We start from the raw sequence: 25,722 nt of genomic DNA on the forward strand, positions 1-25,722 counted from the left end.
GCGAGCAAAAGTGAGGATTTTGTATCAAACAATGATTTTTAAGCACTGATAAGGGAGAGTAAATGAAAACAGGAAATCTCTTACGATCTAAAACGTCATTTTGCAAGTCAAATATTTAAATGTTTGTATGCCTTTGAAATTCCCAACAAGTTATCTTTTCCTTGTATTAAAAAAAGAATAAAACGCCTAAAAGTACATTTGAAATCTTTTAATAATAATTGTAAAGATTGTGAGAAATTAGTAAATATAAAAACTGAATAAATTGAGCTTTTTCATGCAGCCATTTTAGTAGAGGAAAAACAAAACTAGAGTCCCTCTAATCACGCCGTCTGGACACCAGACGGCAACTTTTCATTGGTCTTTTTGGCAACTCTCGAAAGAAAGAGCAAGCGAAGAGGAATTGGGAAAAAGCTGAAAGAGAAAGAGAGAAATAGCGAATGAACGTCCTTTCTCTCGCAGAATTATACCAAAACTGTTGGCCGGCTCTGATTATATAATAGAAGCTCTAAACGGAACGTACTTTTAACGCCATCTCTTAGATCACATTCAACTTTCTTTAGACCTTAGAGACCACTTAGAGACCTCAGACTCAAAAGACATTAGAAGAGGAAGATTACTACAAAAATTAAGAGTTTATTTCACACTACAGATATTAGAAGTATAAAAAAATTTGCAATATCCAATCCTTTTCAATCACTCTGTAAAATTTGAAATTGCTCCTCTCTTTCGCTTTAATTAGTTCGATACAAAATGAAAACTCGCATGTTAAAAAGGGCAACTTTTATTATACAAAAAGTCGATCGTTTGTACAAAAAGGTGTATCCTTATATATTACATCGCTTACAGTGAACCCAACGTTAAAACGCTTTGCTCCGGGATATGAGTGGCTAATTGAAATAATTGGTGATTCGCGTGACGCTTTATAATAAGGAACATACGAACACGCGGCTGCGATATCATTCCAACATCGATTCACTTAAAAGCGATGACAGCTTCGCATATCTATCTGTCCTACGATCACATACTTCATCCAAGCAAAACCGTAACAATATTCTCAACACACATTTTACTACCTTCGCACCTCACACATGCAAACTAGCAAATAATAGATATACATATATATATATATATACATATATTATGCGCATCGTTATCTCGCTAAAAAAAGGGGGGGAGAAGAAAAGAAAAGATCAACGTGGCACTTTCTCGTAGAGTCGTTGCACTCTCGCGGAGAAGATCGGCAAAAGTAGGAAACAAGTACGAGCAAGCCTGAGAAAATATACGGACGTGAGACGACATTACGGCCTCCTTAAATTTGTCTCGAAAGTGAATCGGACGAGAACGTGACAAGGATATCTTGCAAAACGTGTTACAATCATCATTACGTCCTCCGTAAGCCCTTCAAACCAAGTTGAAGATCCATTGTGTATAAATTACATAATTGTCATTAACCACCGGTCTGCCAAGGAAAATGGGAGACACTTCTTAAAAAACCAATCCTTCACAGTAATCATAAATATCTATAAATCTTTTCGACAATCTGACTATTGTCATGTTTCTCTCTCCTAATATACATACTCTCGCAAGGCGGTTACTTTTCCGAATTTGCTATTAAAATTTATTAATACTCAAAAGACGAGCGATAACAATCTTGATAGACCGGCTGTCAATTTATTTTACCGGCATCTCAATGCGGACGAGCGTTCGGTGTTCGGCGGCAAACAATAACGTAACCGAACTTGATCGTTGCGAAGCCGAACTGGTACATTACAGCGTAAGGAAACATCGGTGAAAGAACCTAATCGAATGCTTACCCCACCACCGTTTTGCATTTGTACTTTTACGATCCCGCGCGCGTTGCGGCAATCAATTTCGCGGCGAACTGACGCGTAGAACTGTATGATCGACGAGACGATCGCTGCCGTCGTTATCATAGCCGTCGTATTCGTTCGCGAAAAATCGTAAACACCTAAAGAATTAAGCTAAATCGCATTAGGGTTACGACGAGGTTTGAGCTGCCAGCATCTCCTCCTGCTGTATCTTTCTCCGGTAGTTATCCAGCGTAACTTGTATAGTCTTCTCCGAGTAACGGCAGTTTTCGGCACCGCAGGTACATGTGAAGGACTTGCACTTTATTATCCAGAATTTCTCGCCGTAATCGAAGCTAAGGGCAAACAGATCCATATTGATCTATGCGGTGTTAACAAAAGGGAACGTGACGTAAAAACAAAATTATAAGATTGTGATGTGTCAACATTTTTAAAGATACCGTCACCTTAATCCGTCGATAGACTAGATACGTAAATATGGCAAATTATGCGTAACCATTAGAAATCGCGTTAGATAAAGAGAAAGATTAAATGTTAGAATCTTGTCGAAATCGCGTCAAGAAAATTAAGAAGGTAATTTCTCTCGTGACTGTTTCGGATATCTGGAGAAATAAATAACAAAATGAAAGAATTAATGCAAGTATAATTTTCTGACAGATTATAAGGGTTATTTAATTAACATTTATCAAATATCTTTATTAGGTAAACGTATAACATTTTATTAGTCTACACTTAACAAAAAGTAAAAGAATACTTTGCTATTAAAGTATATACTTGAACCACGACCGAGAATTAAAAGACGAGGTATGTAAGAAAAGAAAGCTACAACTACGTGCTATTGATTGAACCCAAAAAAAAAAACGGAACGTTAAACTTATTTAAATTTATTAATGGAAATTACTATGCAACAATGTGTTCCTGTTAGTTAATTTAGAAGCTCAGCGAGTGTCTCTAATCTCCGGCGTTGCAATAACTTGAACCGCTTTTTAACATACCCGAGCTCTTCATCTGCCTCGATGTCGCGATTAGCAAAGAAGGCTATTCTTGGAAAATGCAAATCCTGATGTTCGACGAACACTCGCACTGGCAACAAATTCGGCGCGCACGAATGATTAATGAACCGAGCAATATTCCCGTAACGTCTCGCATCTATACAGTACGTTTCTCCATCCTGCACATAAAGTAATATCTTTTATTCACAATCTAAAATAGGCTTGTAGATTCAATAATTTGTACAACACCAATTAGAAACACTTATAAAGAAACGAATTATAAATCTGTAGAAGATTCGAAACAATCTTCTATTTTCAGAAAGGCGTGTCCCAAATATTTAGAGTAGCCGAAACAGCTCTTTTTTTACTCATCTCAGATTATATACTTTTAAACGTAAGATTAAAACTTTATATAAAAATAATGGTTGTAAAAAATTGTTAAAAAAAATAGTTTGTCAAAAGAAAGATTCGATTTTGATTCTCTGCATATAAAAAATTTTCAGTAAAAGAATCATGATAGAAACAGATCGTAAGATAATTAAGTAACGAATCACAGTACTAATAACTTGACGGTAAAATCCAAGAGGAAAACTATTTCCTAAGAGGGAATTACGGAAGCAATGTAGATATGTGCAGATATTGGAAACAAAACTACTTTACTTCTTTCTAAACCAAAGCAAAAACTTACTCTGTTGTCCAAATCGAACAAGTAGGAGTCATCCTCGCGATGATCAGCCTCGGAATCCGAGATTATCTCGCCGACATACTCGCAAACATAAGTGCCTTTAGGAATATGCCGAAGAGTTCGGAGACCCCAACCCTTGCCCTTTGTGCGGAACAATTGAAACCGTTGCGTCAGTCCGTGCTGAATCACTCGGTTGTTGCATGTAATGCGGTTACAGTCGCAAGCCGGATTGCATTCAAACAACATTGGTGGATCTATGACAGAAAATGTTATTTGGTAAAACATCAACCTTGATAAAATCATTTTCGTAGAGTAAACTCTTCCGTCATTGATTCCACTTCTGGGCTTGTTATAAAAGGCTCCTCTGCTCTTACGAATAAGAGATCTTTGATATTTTTGAAACGTTGATATTTAAATGAGGGTACCTGCATAATTAAATTCTGGTATGAGCTTTCCCTCCTCATCGTACCAACATCGCAGGCTTATATTTCCGCATAAGCACTTTTCGGAACTGCAGTTATCCTCGCATCGACAAGACTGCAATGATGTAATGGTGCGGTCCACGTTGATGTTGCTCGTGAAACAATTCTCCGTTACATAAAGAAAGTCCGTCGGCTTGTCCTCAGAATCGTATCCGTTGACACACTGTATAGGATTCGTTTCCTTTCCGCGTGAAATGTCGCTGTAAAAAGAGAGAACGGATGATACAAGAAAATTATCATAGAACAAAAATCAGGCAAAGCGACCTTTTATTCATCGTACACATGATGTAATCTTTGATGTTGTAACTCAGTTGACGCAATAATCTCGACAGAAATTGCGTAATAAAATTTCTTAATACACCGAACTCTTTCATAAAAAGTTACGTTATGTCACTCGTATATTTTTTTTATATAGATAGCCGTGCTGTACTTGATAAAATTCCGTACTTACTTCGTCAATATCTTAACAGTCTTCTCCCACATATGCTCGGAGAGTTCGTTGACTTTCGCGTTCAATCTCAAAGCAGCCATAGTGTCGCCGTCCGTGGCGCAACAGTTCACCGCGGTTTCGCCGGCAGCATTCGCCTCTCCTATTTTTGCACCGCGCGCTAACAGTAAAACACTGACTGCATATTGATCCTGCCTAGCTGCTATGTGTCTAAAGAAAGAAAAAATCAAATGTTATATCTTATAATTAGAGAATCGTCTCAATATTTCAAAGCTTGTTCAACACAGCTGCTGTCATGACACGTGTTTCTGTTGTGTTCGCGTAATATGGGAAAATAGAAATAAAATAAAGAAAATTGTCAGGACCGTCTTTACAATCTTTACAAGAGACACAAGACGTACAAGGGTGTGTCGCCGTGGACATTGACGGCGTTCACGTCGCATCCCTCGTTGAGAAGCATCTCCGTGATTTCGGAACTGCCGCTGAAGGCACTCCAGTGCAACGCTATATTTTGCTCGGCATCGCGAATAAGCGGATCGCACTTCTTGTCCAATAAATACCGCGCGACATCCGCATGACAGAACTCACACGCCCAGATTAAACTTGTCCAGCCGCCGTCGTCCACAGAATCTGCAAGTGAAAACGTCGAGGAATTAAATAAGGCGCTCTAAAGGGTGAACAACGGATTGTTTACACGTAAATGCGGACTCGGCACAGCACACATTACCTACTAACGTTCTCGGCACTTTACACTCAGTCAGAATGATTTTGCAGACTTCTAGGTGGCCGGACTTGGCAGCCATATGCAGGGCGGTCATACCGTCCTCGCCCTTGAGCGTCACATCGGCGCCTATCCTGACTAGGTACTTAACCACGGCAGCATTACCCTTAATCGCCGCCAGCATCAGCGGCGTCAATTGGTTCCTATCCATTACATCTACTTGAGCACCAGCTTGAACCAGAACGTGTACACACGACAAATGTCCTTTATCCGCCGCCATGTGCAGACTGGTCCGGTGAGCATAATCCCGGAATGTGTGATTTGCATTGTAGCCACATGCTGGAAACCATAAATCGCACATTATAGCGATATGATAATTAGGCTACCAAAGTAACTGGTATTTTCATCATTTGCTGAAAGTATTGTATAATTTATGTAGGATTCGAATCGAAGATTCTAAAAGGACTTTAAATAATAAATCTTCATTTAGCTTCTTTTATATACATACATATATGTATTTACTTGACTACAGCTGGCATTTTTAATAACGAGATTTAAGATGAATAGATAGGAATACGATTTCCAAGCTCGGAAATTTCCAGTTTTGCAAACTCACTTATCATCGATTCATTTTGTCCTATTTCCCGCCAGGCTTCCACTCACCTAGTACGTTCACCAGCTTTTCAAGATCCCCATTCTTCACGGAGGTGTAGAGACTCATGATGGTGTAACGCTCCGGCCTCTCGGTATTAATCGACGGCTCGGGTATCTTGATAACATCGGGCTTGATCAACGGACTGGGCGGTCGCTCAGCCAGTTTGGTGTTGTCGCCTTTCCCAGGTAGGCTCATCTTTGCCGACGGCAATTTGGAAAATTTTTTACGCGTGGGAATGAATACCGGCCGCCGCATGCCGTTCATCGTCACCAGCACATCGTACGCAGCTGTCTCGCTGCCGCAGTGCGGACAGACGCCCTTCTTGTTCGGGTAGATCTCGCACTCGCGGTGATACTGGTGACCGTTGGTGCACTGCACGAATCTGCCTTGGGAGCAGAACATGCCGCAGGAGGGACAGCAGTTGTGGCGCAGCAGTCGTTCCTTGTGCATACGGCAGAGGATGATGAAGGGCACGCGAGGGCTGGGCCGCCGCATCGCCACGTCGTTGGCGTCCACCTCGTTGCAGCAGCCCACCACCCGGTTGTCGATCGAGTCGATAGCAGTGCAGTAGAGCGGCCCCCCGGAACCGGTTATCGTCACGTACAACTGAGATCGCACTTGGCACAGGCACACCATTGATTGCACGTATGTCTAAAATCGATGAAAACAAGAATGAGGATCCTAGTTGCGTTGTGTAAACATCTCTCTTCTACTGAATGGAAGCGAACTTTACTATACGCAAGTTGAGTAGTGTTTATCGGCATGTGTCGATTGGACAGGGCTTTAAGATAATTATTTACATAAATATATATATATCGATAGAATCTTTTTTTTCCACACATATGAGAATTTGTAATATTGAATAGAACAGCTTAAACAACACTAACATCACTCATGATCGCCGTCGATTCCGGCTTTGACGCCTGTCCTTCCGCGGGACTCGGGCTCGGCACCATACTCCGGCGAGTCCGTTTGACCGGTACCTCTGTGTTAAAATTGATATGAAATGGTTAATGAAATAAAATGCTGCTTCGCATATTAACAAGAGAGGACGGAGAAGTGTGTGAAACAATATACTTGGAACTTTTCCTTCAAATTGATTCTTATTCGTCTTTTTGTATCCGTTATGTCTCGTGTTGAAAAGTGAAGCTTTACCTTCGGGATAATCGTTATTCTTTCCCGCTTCAGCAACGGGCGGAGTGCCATCTGCAAGACAATTTATTGATTTTAATTACGAACAGCTGTGACCGGAAGAAGTTGCTATTTATTGCATTACCTTCGTAGAGGTCCGCCTTCGCTATCTTTCGCGCCGCTTGGGTGCTCCCGCGAGGACGTCCCCTCTCCCTCCTGGTTCGAACGGCAGGCTGGGTAGCGGGTTTCAAGAAAGGCTTCTGAATGTCCGCCAAAGGTATCTCGTCGCTGTTCAGACTGCCGATGGAGTTGCCCAGTTTCGTCTGCGGCTCCGAGTTCTTCGTCATCGGCGACAGCTTCGGCATTCCCTCCAAGTCGGCCGAGAACGGTAAATCCTCCGCAACGCTGTCGTTGACGCTGTTCTCCAATAGCGTGGTGTCGTGCGAGGACTCTAACGTCGTGTTCTCGGCCCCGCTGACACCGTCCGACGTAAGCGACGTCTCCAGCTCCTGGCGGACGTCGGAGAGCTTCGCTTGAGTCTGCTGCTTCGCCTGATCTTTGCCCGGGACAATCTTCTTGGGCCGACCCGGCTTGTTGTACTTTCTCTTCTTGAACTCATCCGTGTAATTGGACTTCTCCTTACGCGCCATAGCGCTCTCCAGCACAGTGCTCTTTACGGACTCTTTGCACAGCCTTCTAGCGGAACGCTTGGGGCCGGGAGGTTCCTCGTCCTGACGGACCGAATCGCTGAAAATGAAGGAAACAGGTTTACAAATGTCACACCTGGGTAGTCGAAGATATCGAGTGAAGAGAAAACAAGAAACCTGAGCGCTCGTAATCTGGGTCGTCCGAGTCTTCTCTTCCTGGTAACTGGCGCGGTAGTTTCCTGCTGCTCGTCACCTTCCGCAAACGTCGCCTTGACGTTGCTCTTCTCAGCATTGTTCTCCGCGGTTTCGAGCTTGTTCTGGACGGGAAGTTGCGTGTCGCTGTTGCGCTTCTCTTCAGCAGCCTCCACCTTGTCCTCGTCCTCGGTTCTCGATTCCGTCACCTCTGCAGACTCCTCGTTCGTCTCCTCCGCCTTAGTCTTCTCCGACCGAGACTCCTCCGCCTGGGACTCCTCCGCCTGGGATTCCTCAGCCTGGGACTCTTCCACCACGTCGGAATTCTCGTCCGAGTTCTCGATCTTCACCGAGACGCCGCCGATCTGATCGCAGTTGACCAGCTCGTCAGGAACTAAAGTGAGATTGGAGGAACAACTGGATATCTTGGTCTTCTTGCCGTGATCCGTATTCTCGTCGATGGTCCTGAACGTCAAGACGATCCTGGGTATGCTGTTGTCCTTCTTGACAGCCTCCTGCTTGCTCTCCTCCTCGCCCTTGTGATTCTCCTCCGGAGTCTGAGGGGCGACCTCGTCCTCCGGACTCTCGGCGACCTCCTCGCCGACGCCGTCCAGCTCCCTCTCCCCCTTGGACGCGTCGTCGACGAGCCTCGGCGGCACCAGCGACGTCACCGTCTCCATCTCCACCTTTTCGTGCTCGCCACTCTTCGCCGGGCTCACACCCTTGTTAAACTCATTCGTCATCCCCTCGAGGATCTCGTGAATACTGACCTTGTCGTCAACTTTGTCGTGGACGCCGCCAACGGCGGCGGCGGCGGCGGCCATGTCCCCCTCCCCGCCGTCGGCGCCGCCAGTCCCCGTCGCCGGTGGTGCCCGGCACCCCTCGGGCGCCGCGGCGACGAGCCCGTTGTCGCCCTCCGGCGGCGACGCTACGTCGGCCATGCCTGGTGCGCGCGCGCGCGCGCGCGACGCTACGAGCGGCTACCGCTACGAGCGGTAGGCCTGCTGGTGCTGCTGCTGCTGCTGTTGCTGCTGCTGCGACGAGCGACGACGCGCATCTCCGGAGACGTGTCTCATGCCGTCGCCACTCCGCTCCCCGATTACCGGCGCATACTCCCTCTTCCGCGTGTCCTTCGAATTATCCTTTCTTTCTTTCTTTCTTTCGCTCGCTCGCTCGCTTGCTCCTTCCGCTTCCTCCCGCCTTTCGCGAAGATTCCGGCTACCTTCTTCCTCCGGCTTCGCTTCCCACCGCCCTTCGTTTCCCACCTACCTGCCCGACGTCAACGCGCCGCTCTCCGGCGCGGCGATCGATCTCACCCCGACGCCGACGCGCTGCTTATCGGCGACGCTTATCGACGACGCGGACCCGTCGATCCTTCCTCGCCACCGTTGGCGGGACCGCGGGACGCTGCTCGCTCTCTCTCTCTCTCTCTCTCTCGCGCGCCTCTTCCCGCTACCCCTCGGTCGCAGAACGAAAGGCGTATCGCAGGCACACGTGTCCCGCTGCTCCCGTCGACTACCTTTGGCTGCTTCAAGCTCCTCTCGGCAGCCTCGGCGAGTCGAGGATCCCCGAGCCGAGGCCGCTCGACTAATCGGATCGACGATCCCGAGACGGCGCGAAGCGAAGCGGCCCGAGCCGAGGCAGCCGCGCGCTCTCAACTTCCCCGCGAAGGAACGAAAGAGGAAAAGAGAGGATGAAAAAGAGAGAGAGAGGGAGGGAGGAAGATGGCCGCGCTTAACGCTGGCGCGCGCTCGCCGACCGACCGACGGCCAGCCGCTGCCGCTGGAAGCCATATTGATTGCTCAGGGACGGCCACGGAATTGTTTTCTTTCCGCGATCCTACGGCGTCGGGTCAAATTGACCTTCGACAACGTTTAATTCGATCTCCATTCGTGCTCGTCCCGCGAGAATAATCGTCAAGAGGAAAGCGGGAGGGGAGAAGGAGGGAGAAAGAGAGAGAGAGAGAGAGAGAGAGAGCGTTGTATTAACGGTTGTAATAAAACTACGTGTAGATCGCTCCAAGTATGCCCGAAGTATGCGACAGCCGAGCCCGCGCGTACCGCGTCCGTTGTAAATTTTCGGGTGGCGGCGAGTCGGGCACAGAAAATTGGTCCTCGCAGAATCCGCGCCGTGTCCGAACGACGTTCGCCGGACCGGCGCCGTAAATCTAATATGGCACTCGCGTGCCAGGCCGATGGCGGAAACCGGGCAGAACCTGGCGGCAGAGGGAACATGGAAATGTTCGGAGTTGTTCGATTATTTCCCGGATCTCTGTTGTGTTCTCCAGGGGGAACGGAACGATTCCGGTCGTAGTCCATTCCGGACGTTTCTACGATAGGGCCTGAGCGGAATGGTCTTGTACTCTTGAGACGTAATTAGACAGTTATTGTGCGTTACCTCAAGACAAAAAGGCTTAAAACATAAAAGATTGTCTTAAGAGTATAAGACGGCCATTCGGCTCAGGCCCTTACCCGGCTGCGCTTTGGCGCTGGAATCTGCTCGGTTCCTGGCCACCGCGTCAAAGTCAGGTCGGTGGGTTCGGGATACGCGGAGAGAGAATTTTCTCTCAGAATTTACCCTGGAAATCGTGTAATCGTGGAACAACGTGGCATTTTGAAGAACTTCATGAGAGCTTTTTGAAATTTTACCGTACATCCCTAGCGGAAAAAACATTTCTATAAATAACTACGAAAATTATTGACTTGAGATAGAAATTTTTATATCTTCGTTGAAGCATTAATTTTTTTGTAAAAATATCTACGAAATGGTACCACAAATTAAACTGTTGTGTTCTCAAATCAAGAAATTCTTGCAAGTAGTATTTTATGAAAATGTACAATCTTGTAAAAATTGGTACGAAACTTTACTAGTTTTAACAATTTGAGAAACAACAAGATCTTAAAGAGTTAAAACATCCGCTTACTTGTAGAATATTACAAAAATTAACAAGAGTGTTCCAATCCTAGCACTTTCGTGGTGATTTTTATAACACTTTTTAAATTTATGTAGAATTTCTTAGATTCTGGCAGTTATATTTTACAGTTTTGTAGAATTATTTCCGACAGGGATTTTACTAGTAATTCCCAGAGAGCACACATAGTTCTATGAATATTCTTCTGGAGTGGAAATATTCTTAATTTCAGAATATTCTATAGATTATATATAGATTATTACAATTAGAAATCGTATATTCGTAACAAAGAATAACGTTTTTAGAATACTCGTCGAGAACGTCTTTGGAATATTCGTTCAGAATAATCTTTTAATGTTCATCGAGTTTATGTATTGCACATTGTTTATTGCGTAATACACTTTATCTTATGCAAAAGGCAGTGAAACCAGTTGACCATACCGTATATAACCGACACGCTATATTCGATAGATTATTCTTTTCACATTCGAAAAAGATTTATGGTACTGCCAGTCAAATGTTCCACGAACATAAGATAAATATATAAGAATGACCTATTCCACATATTCTTGAAGAATATTCTTAAAATGTTCACAGGAGTGTCTTGTGCTATCTGGGTTATACTTGGTACACATTTTACTAATAAAATGTATGGTGCTCGCGTTCTGTTTCAGACGCACCTATCATGGAAATGTTCGGAATGGCTCAACTATTTCCGAGATCTCTGTTGTGTTTTCTACGGGAAACGGCATAATTCGGATCGGCTTCCGTTCCGAACGTTTCCACGATAGGCGCCGTATATTTCCGTCGATGATTTGTGCCCGGTGACAAATGACCCAGCGAGAAATGACTCGTCGGTGTCGATCGGCGATTGTGTCTCACTGGGCAACGCGGGCACGCTCTGAAGAACGCCCGAGCGTTCGTCAACGAGTCCACGTGTCGCGAAGCACAGCGCACATTCGCGTCTAACTTCGACGGAATGAATTCTTCCCTCTCCCCGTCCGCGCGTCATAAGTCAATACGATCCGGTCCGAAAATGGACGACGAGTTGTTGAACTTGTCGGAGAACTCGCCTTTTGTCGCGGCCAACTTCGCCGTCGCGAGCGTCAACGATACCAATCGCTTCCGCGTCATTTCTTTATTTGTATTGCATTTCGCGACCGGCGACTCGCGAAGAATCGTCCGTTTCTGGAAGGTTCGGGACCCTCGATTCTCCTTCGTCCTCGAGACCGAGAGAGATTCGTTCGCGAAGTCCGGGATTGCAGAGATATTTACGCGTCTACGTTTATCTCTCGACTCGAGGACTCTCGCGTATCTTAATTAATCTACAATGTGCGCTCTGCACCTAGAAACATTCTACTTTATATAAAAACAAATCGAAAAACTTAAAAAATTTGTCGACAATGTACGATTGTACAATGTATAATATACAATTTATCCATCTTGCAGAAAATAATTCTACAAAATTCTACAAAACTATAAGATAACTGACAGAATCTAAGAACTTGTACGTAAATTTAAACAGTGTTATAAAAATCACCATGAAAATGCTAGAATTGGAACACTTTTGTTAATTTTTGTAATATTCTACAAGTAAGCGGATGTTTTGATTCTTTAAGATTTTGTTGTTTCTCAATTTTTTTTCAACTAGTAAGGTTTGTACTAATTTTTACAAAATTGTACATTTGTATGAAACACTACTTGCGACAACTTCTTGATTTGAGAATAGCGCAAGTTGTGGTACTATTTCGTAGATATTTTTACAAAAAATAAATGTTTCAACAAAGATACAAAAATTTCTACAAATTTCTATTTCAAGTCAATTTTCGCAGTTATTTAGATAAATTTTTTCAGCTAGGGCACTTGCGCACATTTTCTAAACTTATTTACTGACTACAAAATAGAATGTTTCTAGACGCACTGGGAAAAAAAAACTTTCCGCTACCGTAGCTAATCATGGTTTGCTAAAAATATTTTGCTGCCGTGACTACACATTTCTAAACCACGGCAAACGGTTTGCTGTCGCACCTAATACAATATAGGCACAGTGGCGAAATATTCAACTGTCGCGACTAAATATTAGCCATTACAACTGGAAATGTAGTTGCCACGTGCAGTTCTTAGCTACATCTTTCTTTCCGTGGGCAAAGTGCACATTAGTAGATCAGGCTTTAACGAACGAGACCCGTTAATGAATGGAGCGTCGGCTTCTCGACAGACGGCGCGCGACAGCGAAGTCGCGTGAAATCGTGCATGTAACGGTTGTAACGTGGCGCGTTACAAAGTTCGGCCGCACGCGAAGTTCGATCGACTCTCTCTCTCTCTCTCTCTCACTCTCTCTCTCTCTCTCTTGCAGGAGAATGCAAATTAGCGTGATCTTAACATGGCGGGGCGTAAAGCTGGAAAATCCATCAGCGCCCAATGCGCATGAGCCGTCAGCGAAAAAAGAGACTTGCTTAGAGATTACGTGGCATGATACGATAAAAATATACGCTCCGAACTGAATACCCGGCGCTGGCGCGTGAGAATGCCATTATGGGTTCACATAGGAGGAAAGGAATGAAAGAGCATGGTATCTTTCCCGATGAGCGCCGCCTCTTTTTCCCCTCGCCTAGAGCGTGCATCAGAGAAAGTCAAGGGCGAGGATCCCCGATTTCGACCGTAAAGATTTAATGTCAAGTGACTCGCGGACGGTAGATTCGACTCGGAGACTTGCTCTATTTTTTTTTACGCGTCGCGTATAGCACGGCGTTTACGTTATTATAAATTGCGATAAAATTACCCTAGTAGCGCAATACATTGGCGCGATATTGTAAGATGGACGCCTTCTCTTATTTCCCAGATAGCCAGTGCGCTCGAGCAATGTATAGAAATAAAATGCACAGCTCTTTGCTAGGAATATGCATACAATGTTTGAGTGATTGCAGGCTAGCACAATGCTAACATGTTATTGTAAGTGTAAGTGCACAGCTAAAGAGAGAACACATCAAACGGACATACTGTCAAGAGTTAGCATAGATTGTTTTCAATTTTCTAACAGAATATAAGCATGTTATATCTGTTACATCTGGCCAAGCCAACAACGATACGACCATATCCAAGTAGAACCAGTTGATCATAAAAACGTCAAGATGACATTAAAATGATGAATATTACGTCATAAAATGATCGACATCGCGATTTACTTTGCAATGACTGATCTATGACATGCTGTTTTATGATATTCGTGACGTGTATAATATATTATTACAGATTACACGATCAGTCATATAGATATTACGTTTATCTTATATTACTTCAATTTATTTTTAATGTGTAATATTTAATTAACTTTGCTTTGTAAAACAAGATCATTTTGACAACATTTTGATGTCTTAAGGTAGTTATTTCGTAAAATTATTTATGTAAGAATTGTTTCAAATTTTTACTATAGATAGAAGAGTGTAGTGTAAGAGATGCGGCAACAGCGACTCAAACTACAATCTTTCGAATCTATTTTATATTATGTATTAATCGTAAGTGTATTCTTTAGAACAATATTGCATCGAGATATATCATTGTTTAATTAAATGGAAATGGCTCGTATGATAAAATCAAAAGATAAAATAAGGGGCTCAGAGCCTGAACAATTAGTAGTGTCCAAAAATAAGGCCCCTATTATTTTATCTTTTGAATATATCATTGTAACAATTGAGTGCCGGTTCCTGTCTGGAAGAAACTTTTGAGCATTACTGTCGCGAAACAGCTACGTTAATGATACCCAGTCAGAAATGACTTGAAAACCGACGTCGAAACGATATCGAAACGATGCATTTTTGGTTCCACTTTCGACTTGGCTCGAAAATGGAACCAAAAATGCATCGATTCGATATCGTTTCGACGTCGGTTTTCAAGTCATTTCTGACTGGGTAGATGTTACAAATAGGTGCTACGTTAATGATAGGTGTTACAAATAGGTGCTACGTTAATGGTAGGTGTCACAAATAGGTGCTCTCGGAGAGCCGTTTTGACGTCACCATGATGCATAAAGAGTGATCCAAAAATGATGTCATCTTGATGTTTTCACGGCTAATATGTTCTACTTGGGTAGATGCATGGCAAGATGCTAACATTGCTGTTAACAATATGAAAGCAACTTGCGCTCACACTGGCTAGTTGGAATTAGCCAATGTGTCTATTTAGCAATTGCGCTGTTAAATATTGGCCAATGCACTGCCAATATAAATCTAATATTACATAATTATTATCGTGCAGCATTTACATGTGCTCCAATATTGGCTTTACGTTGGACAATATCGGCCAATGCATTTCTAATATAACCAACACTGGATCAATATTTAGCCAATGTTTAGCCAATGCGCTGCGCCGCTAGAGTATGCACCGTGTCGTCGCGCGCGACATATTATTAGATTGTATTATACGTCACTTTATTATATGTTGTACAAAATGAAAGCAGAACGGAGGGGGGTGGATTTGCGAAGGCGGGGGAGGCGTAATTTTCAACGTGCATAAACATTTCCGAATCTCCCTACCGTTCCTCCGCGTTCGCGTTGATTCTTTCCGAAAGAAAAGCAAACGGGCAGAAATTTGTTGATAAGAATACATTAAAGTGTGTCACGGTGAATTCTTATCTATAATATGCCCGGCAATCGGAGCGTGGCGAACGATAAGTTATGCGGCGTATTAGATTCGAGTTAGAGGAAATATATATTTCTCTTCCTCGATCGGCGCAAAAAAAAAACCGGGCCCGACGTGCCTCTCGGTCGCGAAATTACGGATTAGGAATGTAAATATACGCGCGCGATGATAAAGAGTTAAATCGGGAGGAAAAAAAATTAACCTCGAAGCCTCGGGAGGCGTGCGTAATTTCTTTCGACATTTGACTCGATGCCACGATAAAACTTGAACCATGCCATAATGAAATTCTTATCTATTCCACGTTATGGTAATTACATGTAATTATTCCACCTGGCGATATATTTATTTGCGCACGTAGCAACAATAAGCAACGTGTGGCCCGCTAAAATTAATTTAAGAGGAAATATTTGTGCTTTTTTTTCTCTCTCTCTCTCTCTCTCTGGCCATTACTCGACATTTTTCAACTGGTTGACGTACGAGTGAAAACGATTGAAGATTTACATTTTTACCCTACGTTTCGTCGCAATTGGCGAGGACGACCAGCCGAATGACTTGCGCAATTCCCCTCGTCACTCCAAATAGAACGCGTCGACTCGATTGAAAATGACAAAAGCGCAACTGAAAAAATAGTAACGACATACTTTCGAAACGCTCGGAGGACGGGAGTGGCGGGGAAGGAAGGAAAGAGGGAGACGCGACAGCTCGTATAAATATAAGTTTATTTACATTGCAACAGATCCTTTTGTCAAATAAACGACAAAGGTGATTACGAGTGTAGACTTGAACGTAGTTAGAGATTAAATGTTAATTAAAAATAATAATTACAACATTCTAAAACCGTGTGTGTAACGTGTGTAATGTTCGATGCGTATGGGTGTGTGTATGTGTGTGTGTGTCGTGTGAGCGACGCCGTGCACGCCCTGCTGATTGAGTAATATACATTCGTCCTCCGTGGTAGAACTCTACGAGACGTGCTCTACCGCGACAATTATTGTGCTCCCGCTTCTTCTTTCTTACTTTTCTCCCCTTTTCTCGTCCGCGAAGAAAAGCCGAGTGTGGACGATAACGTCCCTCCCGGCTGGACTGTCGACACTGGGGGGTGCTTTCCGGCAACGTACACAGTCGACGCTGTGTAACACAGCGGAACACTTCATCTTTGTTGCTTGTCATTGTTAAACGTGGATAAAATGGTTCTCTGTGTTAAGCCCGTATCAGACTGTGGATTGAGATTTGACCAGTCAAAGCAAAATTCACTAAACTTGAGACTAGTAAAGTTTACTCCGACTGGTCAAATTTCAGTCTCATCTCAGTCTCAGTCCGTAGTCTGATACGGGCTTTACACCGTCAATCTGCGTCTCTTGCCGTTGTTGAACGAAGATAAAATGATTCTCTGCGTTAAGCCCGTATCAGACTACGAGTTGAGATTGGAATTAAATTAACATTTGACCAGTCAGAGTGAAATTCACTGAACTTGAGATTAGCAAAGTACTCTGACTGGTCAAATTTCCAATCTAATCTCAATCTCAATCCGTAGTCTGATACGGGCTTTACACCGTCAATCCGCGTCTCTTGCCGGAAAGCACCCTGGATCACGCCCACTCGTGAACCTACGACTCGCTCTCGCATTTTACACGTTGCTTCCGAATAATAGTCTATCAATATTAATAGTAAAACGTGGAAAAGAAGTCACTGTGAGACCGCGATTCGTAGTCGTACCGCAAGGCCGTCCGAGAGAAGAGAGCGAGCTTCGTTGCGTTTCGTCGCGTCTCCCTCTCCTTCGACGAAATTCTCGAAATTGACAGAAAGAAGCGTAAACGAAGGGCGGATAGGAACGGTTTACGCATTTTTCTTCGTGTACGGCACGATACACCGTGTATACTTCTCTCGCGTCGAGGCTGATTAGAAAAAACGTCGCGATCAATGCCGCGCTCCTCCGTCGCTGTACCTGTTTTCTCTTTTTTTTTTCATTTTTAATACGCAAACGATATAAAAAGTTGAGCATCGTATTTCTCGTCGCGCGTCATCGAATAAATACACATCGAGAAGAGAGTTATCGACGAAGGTGGATCGATTTGCGTCTCGCCGCGCGGAACAACCCCCTCGCGTACGTAAAACGCGTGCACGCGGGCCTCGGAGCGCCAGTCGCACTCTCTCGGTTATAACATGAATCCTAGACTAAATCCTTAATCGATTGTTTCCTTCCGCTTAGAAGAACGGTCAAGGCAAAAGAGCTCGGCGAGAATTTGTACCGAAACTAAAATCGTCCTTTCCTCTTCCCTTCCCCGAGGTTTGATCCACGCGATCTTTCGCTTTCCCGCCCGCTGGCATCTCGTAGAAAACAATTCGCTCCAAGCATTCGCGCGCCAGGTCCGATCGAGACCGGTGGCGGCCGGCGCGATTCGGCTAAAAGCTACTCGACCGTGCAGAGGTTTACGTTTACAACGACTTTAGCGTGTGAAGCGTTCTAGACGCGAAAAAGACGTTTCACCCTTTTCCTACGTTCTAACATCAATAAGGAATTCAGAAAATACTCTCCGATCAGAGACCTGGAGTACTCGGAAATCTCTCGGAGATCTGAAATATTCGCACTAGCTAGTAGTAAGTCCCCGTGTCGTCTCTTAAGGCAATTCTCGCGTCCGACGTGTCCGCGAATCCGAAAATGCGTGAAAATGTCAAATCAAGATGAAGCATTTCCCGGCGATCTCGGCCGTTTCGCACGCTAAATCGACGTTCCCGTACAAATCTTCGACTCGCGTACAACTTCGAGTTCACGACGGCTCTTTATATATATATACTTTTTTTTCATTTGGTTTATAACATTCGAGAACACGTCGTGTATACGTCCGCGTCTACACGTTCTGTGACTCGCTTCTGTGCGCGCAACCGTTGCCGGATGACGGTGCACCTCGCTACTACATGGTGCACCTGATCGCCATCCGAGTGTCCGTAGTCGCATATGGCACCAAGGAATAATAATAAGGCTTAATGATTGTAGCGGTGGGTTATGGTGGCGGAGGTCTCCTCTGAGGTTCGGGCGTGTAGCGTAGACGAGCTCGCACGTGCTGCGGGCTACCAGGCACGGAATTGCTTTCCGACAATCTTCTAGGCGGCGGCTGAGGCGGAGACGGCGAGACGTACCTAAAAGAAGCCCAGTCGTGTACACATTGTTCTCTTTCGCTCTCGTCCAAGAAGCAATGATGATTATATAATTCATAATTATTCAGAAAATTAACAGTGCGAAGTGAAATAGGACCAATGTGAACCAAGCACAGAAAACGAAACGCGGTCTTTGGTGTATAAAATCCTTTATGCCTAATTTACAACGTACTCTTTACGTCTAGAAACGTTCTATTTTATATAAACAAATGAAAACGCTTAAAAAAATTTGTCGACAGCACAGAATTGTACAATGTACAATTGATCAACTTGCACAAATTTTTTAAATGTATTTATTGGCTACAAAATAGAGTGTTGTTGATTAGGCTTTAATGATCTCAATTTCATTTCAAATGAGATTTTATACACCAAAGACTGCGCTTTGTATTCTGAGCTTGGCTCACATTAACCCTTGCCCGCTTGACACCGTTTTCATATTGTAGCCTTCGTTACACTTTAATTATTCAGGAAATTATTGTCTTTAGCAGGCAAACGGCAGGGATGCACACCTTCGCGAGAAGGAAGGAGACGCCTGATCGATCAAGTTCCTCCTAAGGGCGAGCGGAGACTCGCCGCGACTCAGTCTCGGCGGTGGTTCCGGCGAAGGAGCGCGCTCGCTGCCGAGCCTGAGGCGCACGTAGGACGCGAAGCGCTTCTTCGCGGACTCCTTCGAGCCGACGATCTGCTGCGGTGGCATCACCAATGACGACGGCGGCGACTCCTGTTTCAGTTGATGCGCGAAACGGGAGATCCACAACTGTGGACTAGTGGAGCCGTGAGATCCCTGCGGCGGTGGCTCAGAAGGAAACCTGACAGTATAAGTAACAACATTTATATGAATAATCAAACTTTTTAGTCGACATTAACCGGCCAATGTTTTAATACAGAAAATTTATTGCGAAAGCTATTACCTCGGCCAGGGTTCGAACCTGGACTTCCCTACTCTGCTCACTAGTGAGACGCTTGATTATTATTATCATCTATTACTGGCAACTTGAAGAGACTTCTATGTTTGAATATTTATATGCTTTATGATGAAACTGGACTTTGTGGACCGCAAAATATTTTTGAGCAAAATATTGCAAAGCTACACATACTAAATTATAAAATAAACTAAATAAAGCTGATTGAAAGATAAAGAATACAATTAGACTCAAATTAAATAAAATAACGAATAAAGAATGTGAGAATAAGCAGAGTATTCAATTGAATCACCTCACGTAATTATACTTCAGTAAATGTTACGTTCCAAGCGCCACATGTCTCAAAAGATAATTCCAACAACACGTTTTAATACAGGTGAATCAATTTAGGAGGCCTCCAATTACCTCTTGCGGCTGATCATCGGGCTGGCGTAGATGTTCTGTGTCTGCGGATAAGTTTGGAGCGTCGCGGGCTGCTGCGACGGTGGCTGCACGAGTCGATGCTGCAGAAACGGTGAGTGACGGCCGCTGTTGTCGTACGTGGCGGGTGGCGGCTGAATGACATTGGGCGGATCGACGTTCTCCCGCCGCCAGGGCGAATAGTCCCTGGTGAAGGGACTGAGCGATCTCGAGACACCTCCCTGCCATCGGTCCGCCTTGTTGCCACTGTCGCGCTCCTCGTAACGGCTGCTGCGATACGGGGAGTACGGTCGCCCGTTGCTGTCCAAGCTGGCGTCCTGAGTCCTGTAAGGAGAGAACGGTCTCGCCGTCGTCGTCATCGTCACCGTCACCGTCGTCGTGGTCGTCGCCGTCGTCTCCTGCCTACCCTGACCGTTCGTCGTCGTGCAGCGATTCGAAGAATTGTAGTCGTGCCTGGTGACACTCTGCTGCCGGTAGGGCGAGAAAGGTCGCGGCGGCAGATTCGGCTCCGACTGATCCGCCGCGACCTCCTTGGATATCGGCGGCGAGAATGGCCGGGCGGTCTCCTTCCGGCGAAGAGCGTACGGACTGTAGGGCACGTAGTTCGCGCCGTTCTCGCTATTGGTACGCTGATGAAACGGCGGAAAGCCACCGGAGTTCGGCGGCTCTCTGATGCCGCTGTTGACGTTGCTCCTCAGGAAGGCCGGCATCTCGGGTTGCGCCCGAAGATGAGCCGTCTGCTTCAGGGACACGTGACCCGAAACTCGCTGCTGCTGGCCTCCTGGCAGTCTGGAACTAAATGGCCAATCGAATGAAATTTTCTCGAGGAAACACTTCCCCGAGTGCGCGGTTGATTTCCCGTCAAATGTGATCTGACTCGACACGTATATGTATATATGTGTATACCGCTATCATCCTATAATCGTACCGTGATGACTCTGCAAAAAACCTCAGTCTAGAAGAGTTAATGAAAGTTAGAGCAGAACGTTAATCGTTAGCATGCAAAACGCAGATGAGGAAAGAAGTTTTCTGTTAAAAGAAACATATTAGATTCTTTCTAAACCGTGCCGGAAACTTACGGAGGACCATGCTGCGAAATCAGAGTCTTTCGTCATGTAAGTCGTGGAACGAGCTGCGCACGGCGAAAGCTTTGCGTCAAAGTGACAAGAAATCTTAGGATCTATGAACATTTTCTCGACAAAGTTAAGAAAGGAAGTAAACGATGCAATACAAATTTATACGATCGGGATAGCCACGCGATCCCCAATCCTCTTTATCGCGCTCGCACGTCAATTTCGCTGCAGCAATTTCGTCCCCCCGGTCTGCAATAGTAGATTCGCAGATTCATCTCGCGAGATCAGTTTGCAAAAAAAGAAAAGAAAAACGGCGTGTGCACAAGGGAAAAAAATTATGCGTGCATTGCGACCGAGCGGACGAGTCGCTACGCTAAACGCAACAAAAGTAGGCGAGAAGAGAGAAACGAAAATATATTGAAATAAATAAAAAAACAATGCTTACCGTGAGTGGGGGTTGAAGGGTGGGGTGTGTAACAGGCGCGTGCACAAACCAAACAACTCGAAATGAAAATTGGGCAGATTTTTGGATACTCTGAGCAGAGCGGGGTAGTCTATCTTTTCTTTTTTTCTCTTTTCTTTTCAAAGTCTCTTTCGGGGATTCTCAGGCGGTCTGTCCGGGAAGGAGCGGAGGCAGGAGAGGAGAAAGGAACGAGGGAGAGGGAGGATGCTACGCCGCGCTGCCTCCCTCAAGCTCAACGCTGCAACACAATTCAATACGCACGCAAACTTTTAATTCGAAAGAAGGAATTATAAATCAGTCAGTTTTTTTTTTTGCAAAGCAGTATCAGAGATAAATATGTACCGGATGTTCCGGGAGTATATCGCGTCTTTCTTCGGCCGTAAATTTTTCGGACGAACTCTCAGATCGATGATTCTTCAGTTGTCGACGCGCGATCAACGAGAGAATCCGCTGGCTAAGAGCCAAAGACGCCATAATTCCGGGACACCCCTCGTACAATCGTTAACGTCCAACGACAGGCCAATTCGCAAAACGCTTCGGTCCAAAACTCACTGACCGTGAATATGTTATTAAGTGCATAAAGTCTTTATAAAAATCACTCGTAAAAACGCGATTAAACCTGGTTATATTGCCGAAAGATAAACAAAATAGATAACCAAACCAGAGATCAGTATCTTTATTAGTCAGGAATCTCATGCCATGTTTAAAAGTTCGCGATCTCGCTGTCGCGCCAGCGTTCTTAATGATTGTATCATCATCCTGTCTTTCCTGTCACAATATTAAAAATCCTAGATACTATGTCTAATCTAACAAAAATAAGCGTACACCAAACAGCAATTAGCAGACCCTCGGTTCCCACCTTGGTTCCAGCTGCCGCATGACCTTGCCGAACCACTGACAGCCGGAGTTTGTTAGGGCGGAATTCGTCTCGCCGTCCTGTACAACGTCGTACTTGCGAATAAAGGGGTGCTCCATGAGCTTGGGGTACTTTGGCCGGTGCTTGTAGTTCTTCGTCAGGCAGCAGCAGACGAAGTTCCTGAACTCCTTGGAGAAGAGCGCGTCCGCCGGAAGAGACGGAGGATCGTCTTGGACTACTCTGCTCAGTACCTGCAATGAGCAGATCAAATAATAAACTTAGAACGATATATAGATCTGCGGTTGGAAACCAAGCAACTCCTCGCTGAACTAAAAGCAAAAGAATTGCTTTCTAAAGCCTTGTGTTCACAATGCTAGAAATCGGTCCGAGAAATATGTGGCCAATCGACTTGCATCTTTTACAGAAAAACTGCAGTTGACGGGCTACACATTTCTTGGGTCGAGATCTCGGGCCGATTTCTAGCACCGTCGACACAAGACTTGATACACTAAACGTATTTACATGTCGTAATTTAAAAGTTACCAGGTTCTTTCTATACCAACTATGATCACGCAGAGATAACAAAGAGGCCGGAAGAAATTTCCGGCGGAAACTCTACCTCGAAATCAGTCTTGCAGTCTCGATAAGGAAATACTCCCGTAGCTAGTTCCACTAGAGTAATGCCCAAACTCCACACGTCCGCCCTTATATCGTAATCTGGCTTAGTAGGGTCCGGTGGATCTATCCTCTCAGGCTGCACAATGAACGAATAGGAGTGCACGAGATTATTCGACAAGTTTCAACATTTCCCTACGCTGGGATGTACATATCTACTCACAGCCATGTACGCCGCGCATCCCGCGCTTCTCGTCTTCGCCTTGCTGTCGACCAGTCTGCCAGAGATCCCGAAATCGCAAAGTTTCACCCCTCCCGTCTCGTCCAGTAATATATTACTAGGTTTCACGTCTCTATGAATTACACCGTGCTTCTCTTTCAGGTACGACAATGCTTTTACTGTCTACGGAGAGAAAAAAATCGTAATGTAAAATCGTTTTTCTAATCATTTCAAAATTATCACAAAAGCGAAAGCCATTTCAGATTTTAAGAGGAACAAAGTCGAGTAGCATCTCAACTTCGAAAACAATGCACGGTAAAATTATCTTCTCTCTGGATCTACACGTCTCCTCTCCCACTGTAATTTTTCCATAACTCTCGAAGATAGAGGGTCCTAGAGCTCGCGACAAGGCACCGTACAGGCGAGAGCGCCAAGAGAAACTTACTGCTACTGTAACTTTCCCTAAAAAATCCTCCGGTATCGCCTGCCTGCTGCGCTTCAGCAGTTTATCCAGGCACGTCGCCATCAGTTCCATGCAAATCCAAACGTCGGATTCGGTGATGAAACAGCCCAGGCACTGCACAATGTACGGACAGTCGTGCGACTTGAGCACAACGTCGAGATCCATGATTATCCTCTTGTTCTCCTCCGCGTTCCCGGAGCGCCGCATCTGCTTCACGGCGATCACCACGCCGCTCGGCTTATGCTTCATTTTGACCACGTGCCCGCAGGTGCCGTTACCGAGCTCGCCCAGATGCTCCAGATCCTTCATCTCCGTCTGATACCTGTGGCCGTCGATGTTCAGGATGCCGTTCATCTTCATGATCTCCTGCAGCTTCGACTCGACCTCGCTGTCGTGCATCTTTGGCGGCGTCATCTGCGAAACCGGCAGGTCTAGCTGCCTTCTGGGTCGCGTCGGGGTACCCATGTCCACAACTGTCAAGAAACGAGTAATATTTTAATCCATTGCTCCTGTTCCTTTCGCGCCACACGTTTCTTTATAATTAAGCACAACTTCCTTACGATTCAGTGCGTATAAATAAACGTGCGCTGGCCTTAACAAATCAGAATCACGTTGAAAGGCTATTTCACCAAAGAGTCCGTCGAGCTTACAGATTAGATTGATAGATTAGTGTATTATCGAGTGGTTCCTTGATTCAGAATTCAGCTAGATCAATCCCGTATACATTTCGCGTATTTACATTAACGTTACGTCAACGTCCACTCCTAAAGCTGTGACATTTATCGCGCATTCGGTTCCTTGCACTAGTGCGCACTGATTACACACTGAGGCCTGGTTATAATCAATTCTTACATTTAACAAATGATATAGTCTTCAACGACCTACACTGGCCAGTGTTTTTTATTCTTTAAAAAACATGCAACGTTTCGGTCCCAGATTTGGACCCTTCTCAAGCTTTCTTTTCACACAATTGTCATTTGATAATCCACCGCTCGTTTGGCCAATATCATTATCTATTCGGCTAATATCTTACATTTAACTTTGTCTGAATACACGTTGAAAAAATATTTCGTACGGATGCAGTACAGATTATTTCATTGGCCGAGGAATATTTCAAGAGATATTCAAGACGATCCTTAAATATAAGAATTGACTGTAAACAAGCCTCAGCGTGCACTCAGTGCACACGGAAAGAAAACTGGAGCTGCCGCGGCTAAAAACAGCACGTGGCAACTAAATGTCAGTTGTAAACTATGGATAGCTAACATTTGGTTCTGACAGCTAAATATTTTGCTACTGTGCCCGTTGTATTAGGTGCGAACCGTTCGCCGTGCACTAGAAATTCCCAGTTACGGTAGCAAAATATTTTCAGCAAACCACGATTAGCCACGGTAGCGAGGTTTTCTTCGAGGCAAGCACCCAAACTCGCTGTTATTCTACTGCGCCACTTGGTAACCTCTGAATCTTTCGGTCCGGTCTCGAAACTCGAACGAATCAACGGTTCGCGATCTACAAGTGGTTCGGCGAAAAATGGGCGAACGACAAGCGACGGAAAAGGATCCCTGCCGGGCCGGGTCGAGTCACGGGATCAACCGCGGTGGGATCGATCAACAGCCGCGACACGGTCAACATAACCTGTACGCGCGCGCGAACGCGACCACGCATCGCCGGGGCAGGACGGGGATCGTATCGACCCGGGAAGCGGAGGATCCCCGGGCGGACTCGCACGCGTGCCACCAGTGGCGGGCTGCTTACGTTGCCGGGGCCTGCGGAGCGCGGGGCTGGACGCGGGGCCCGCCGTCGCCGAGGACGACGACGACGAAGACGAGGAGTGCAGGCCGACGCCGCCCGGGCCGCCGGCCTCGCCGCCACCGCCGCCGCCGACCTGCCTGTCCCGGTCCCGCGACTCGTTCTCCGCCCGCAGCCGCTCCTCCAGGTTCATGATCTTCTTCTCCAGGGTGCTCGACATCGCGCCCCGCACGCCGTGACTCCTCGGCGCTGCCTGACGCGGCTACGTGTTTGTTTTGTTGTTGGTTTCTTTTCCCTTTTTTTTTAAATGTTTGGTTTTTTTTTACGTACGCCACGCACTCCACCAACGCCAGGCTCACCGGGCTCGCCACACCGCCGTCATGCGCCCGATATTTGACAATTTTCGCATCACTCACACACACGCACCACGCGACACGCACACTCTCTCTCTCT

General features: G+C 45.4%; 3 protein-coding genes across 6 annotated transcripts; all 3 read right to left on the bottom strand.

The window, feature by feature from the left end:
• Nucleotides 1–765: 765 nt before the first annotated feature.
• On the bottom strand, nucleotides 766–8,606 carry LOC105568512 (histone-lysine N-methyltransferase EHMT1). 2 transcript variants are annotated; one of them, XM_012024233.1, is made up of 12 exons: nucleotides 7,768–8,606; nucleotides 7,089–7,690; nucleotides 6,890–7,018; nucleotides 6,700–6,797; nucleotides 5,821–6,463; nucleotides 5,164–5,496; nucleotides 4,838–5,066; nucleotides 4,440–4,646; nucleotides 3,932–4,188; nucleotides 3,510–3,760; nucleotides 2,825–3,000; nucleotides 766–2,164 (listed from the first exon to the last, which is right to left on the bottom strand). In XM_012024233.1, the coding sequence occupies exons 1-12, from the start codon at nucleotides 8,604–8,606 to the stop codon at nucleotides 1,999–2,001; spliced, it is 3,930 nt and encodes a 1,309-aa protein (XP_011879623.1). In that variant the 3' UTR covers nucleotides 766–1,998. The 2 variants fall into 2 exon arrangements, with proteins under 2 accessions (XP_011879623.1, XP_011879624.1); XM_012024234.1 differs by having other exon boundaries at nucleotides 6,968–7,018; nucleotides 7,768–8,560.
• A 7,427-nt stretch (nucleotides 8,607–16,033) lies between these two features.
• On the bottom strand, nucleotides 16,034–25,689 carry LOC105568514 (serine/threonine-protein kinase 10-like). Of its 3 annotated transcripts, none has more exons than XM_012024237.1 (8): nucleotides 25,600–25,689; nucleotides 23,503–23,993; nucleotides 23,061–23,240; nucleotides 22,842–22,976; nucleotides 22,226–22,473; nucleotides 19,816–20,625; nucleotides 18,997–19,296; nucleotides 16,034–18,469 (listed from the first exon to the last, which is right to left on the bottom strand). In XM_012024237.1, the coding sequence occupies exons 2-8, from the start codon at nucleotides 23,983–23,985 to the stop codon at nucleotides 18,334–18,336; spliced, it is 2,292 nt and encodes a 763-aa protein (XP_011879627.1). In that variant the 5' UTR covers nucleotides 23,986–23,993; nucleotides 25,600–25,689; the 3' UTR covers nucleotides 16,034–18,333. The 3 variants fall into 3 exon arrangements, with proteins under 3 accessions (XP_011879627.1, XP_011879628.1, XP_011879626.1); XM_012024238.1 differs by lacking the exon at nucleotides 25,600–25,689 and adding an exon at nucleotides 24,977–25,049; XM_012024236.1 differs by lacking the exon at nucleotides 25,600–25,689 and adding an exon at nucleotides 24,171–24,430.
• LOC105568513 (dual specificity protein phosphatase 8-like) lies at nucleotides 25,109–25,489 on the bottom strand. Its single transcript, XM_012024235.1, has one exon. The coding sequence runs from the start codon at nucleotides 25,487–25,489 to the stop codon at nucleotides 25,109–25,111; it is 381 nt and encodes a 126-aa protein (XP_011879625.1).
• Nucleotides 25,690–25,722: the final 33 nt, after the last annotated feature.

Source organism: Vollenhovia emeryi, unplaced genomic scaffold (genome assembly GCF_000949405.1).
Source record: "Vollenhovia emeryi isolate VEMERY1.0 unplaced genomic scaffold, V.emery_V1.0 DF939128.1, whole genome shotgun sequence".
Lineage (NCBI taxonomy): Eukaryota > Metazoa > Arthropoda > Insecta > Hymenoptera > Formicidae > Vollenhovia > Vollenhovia emeryi.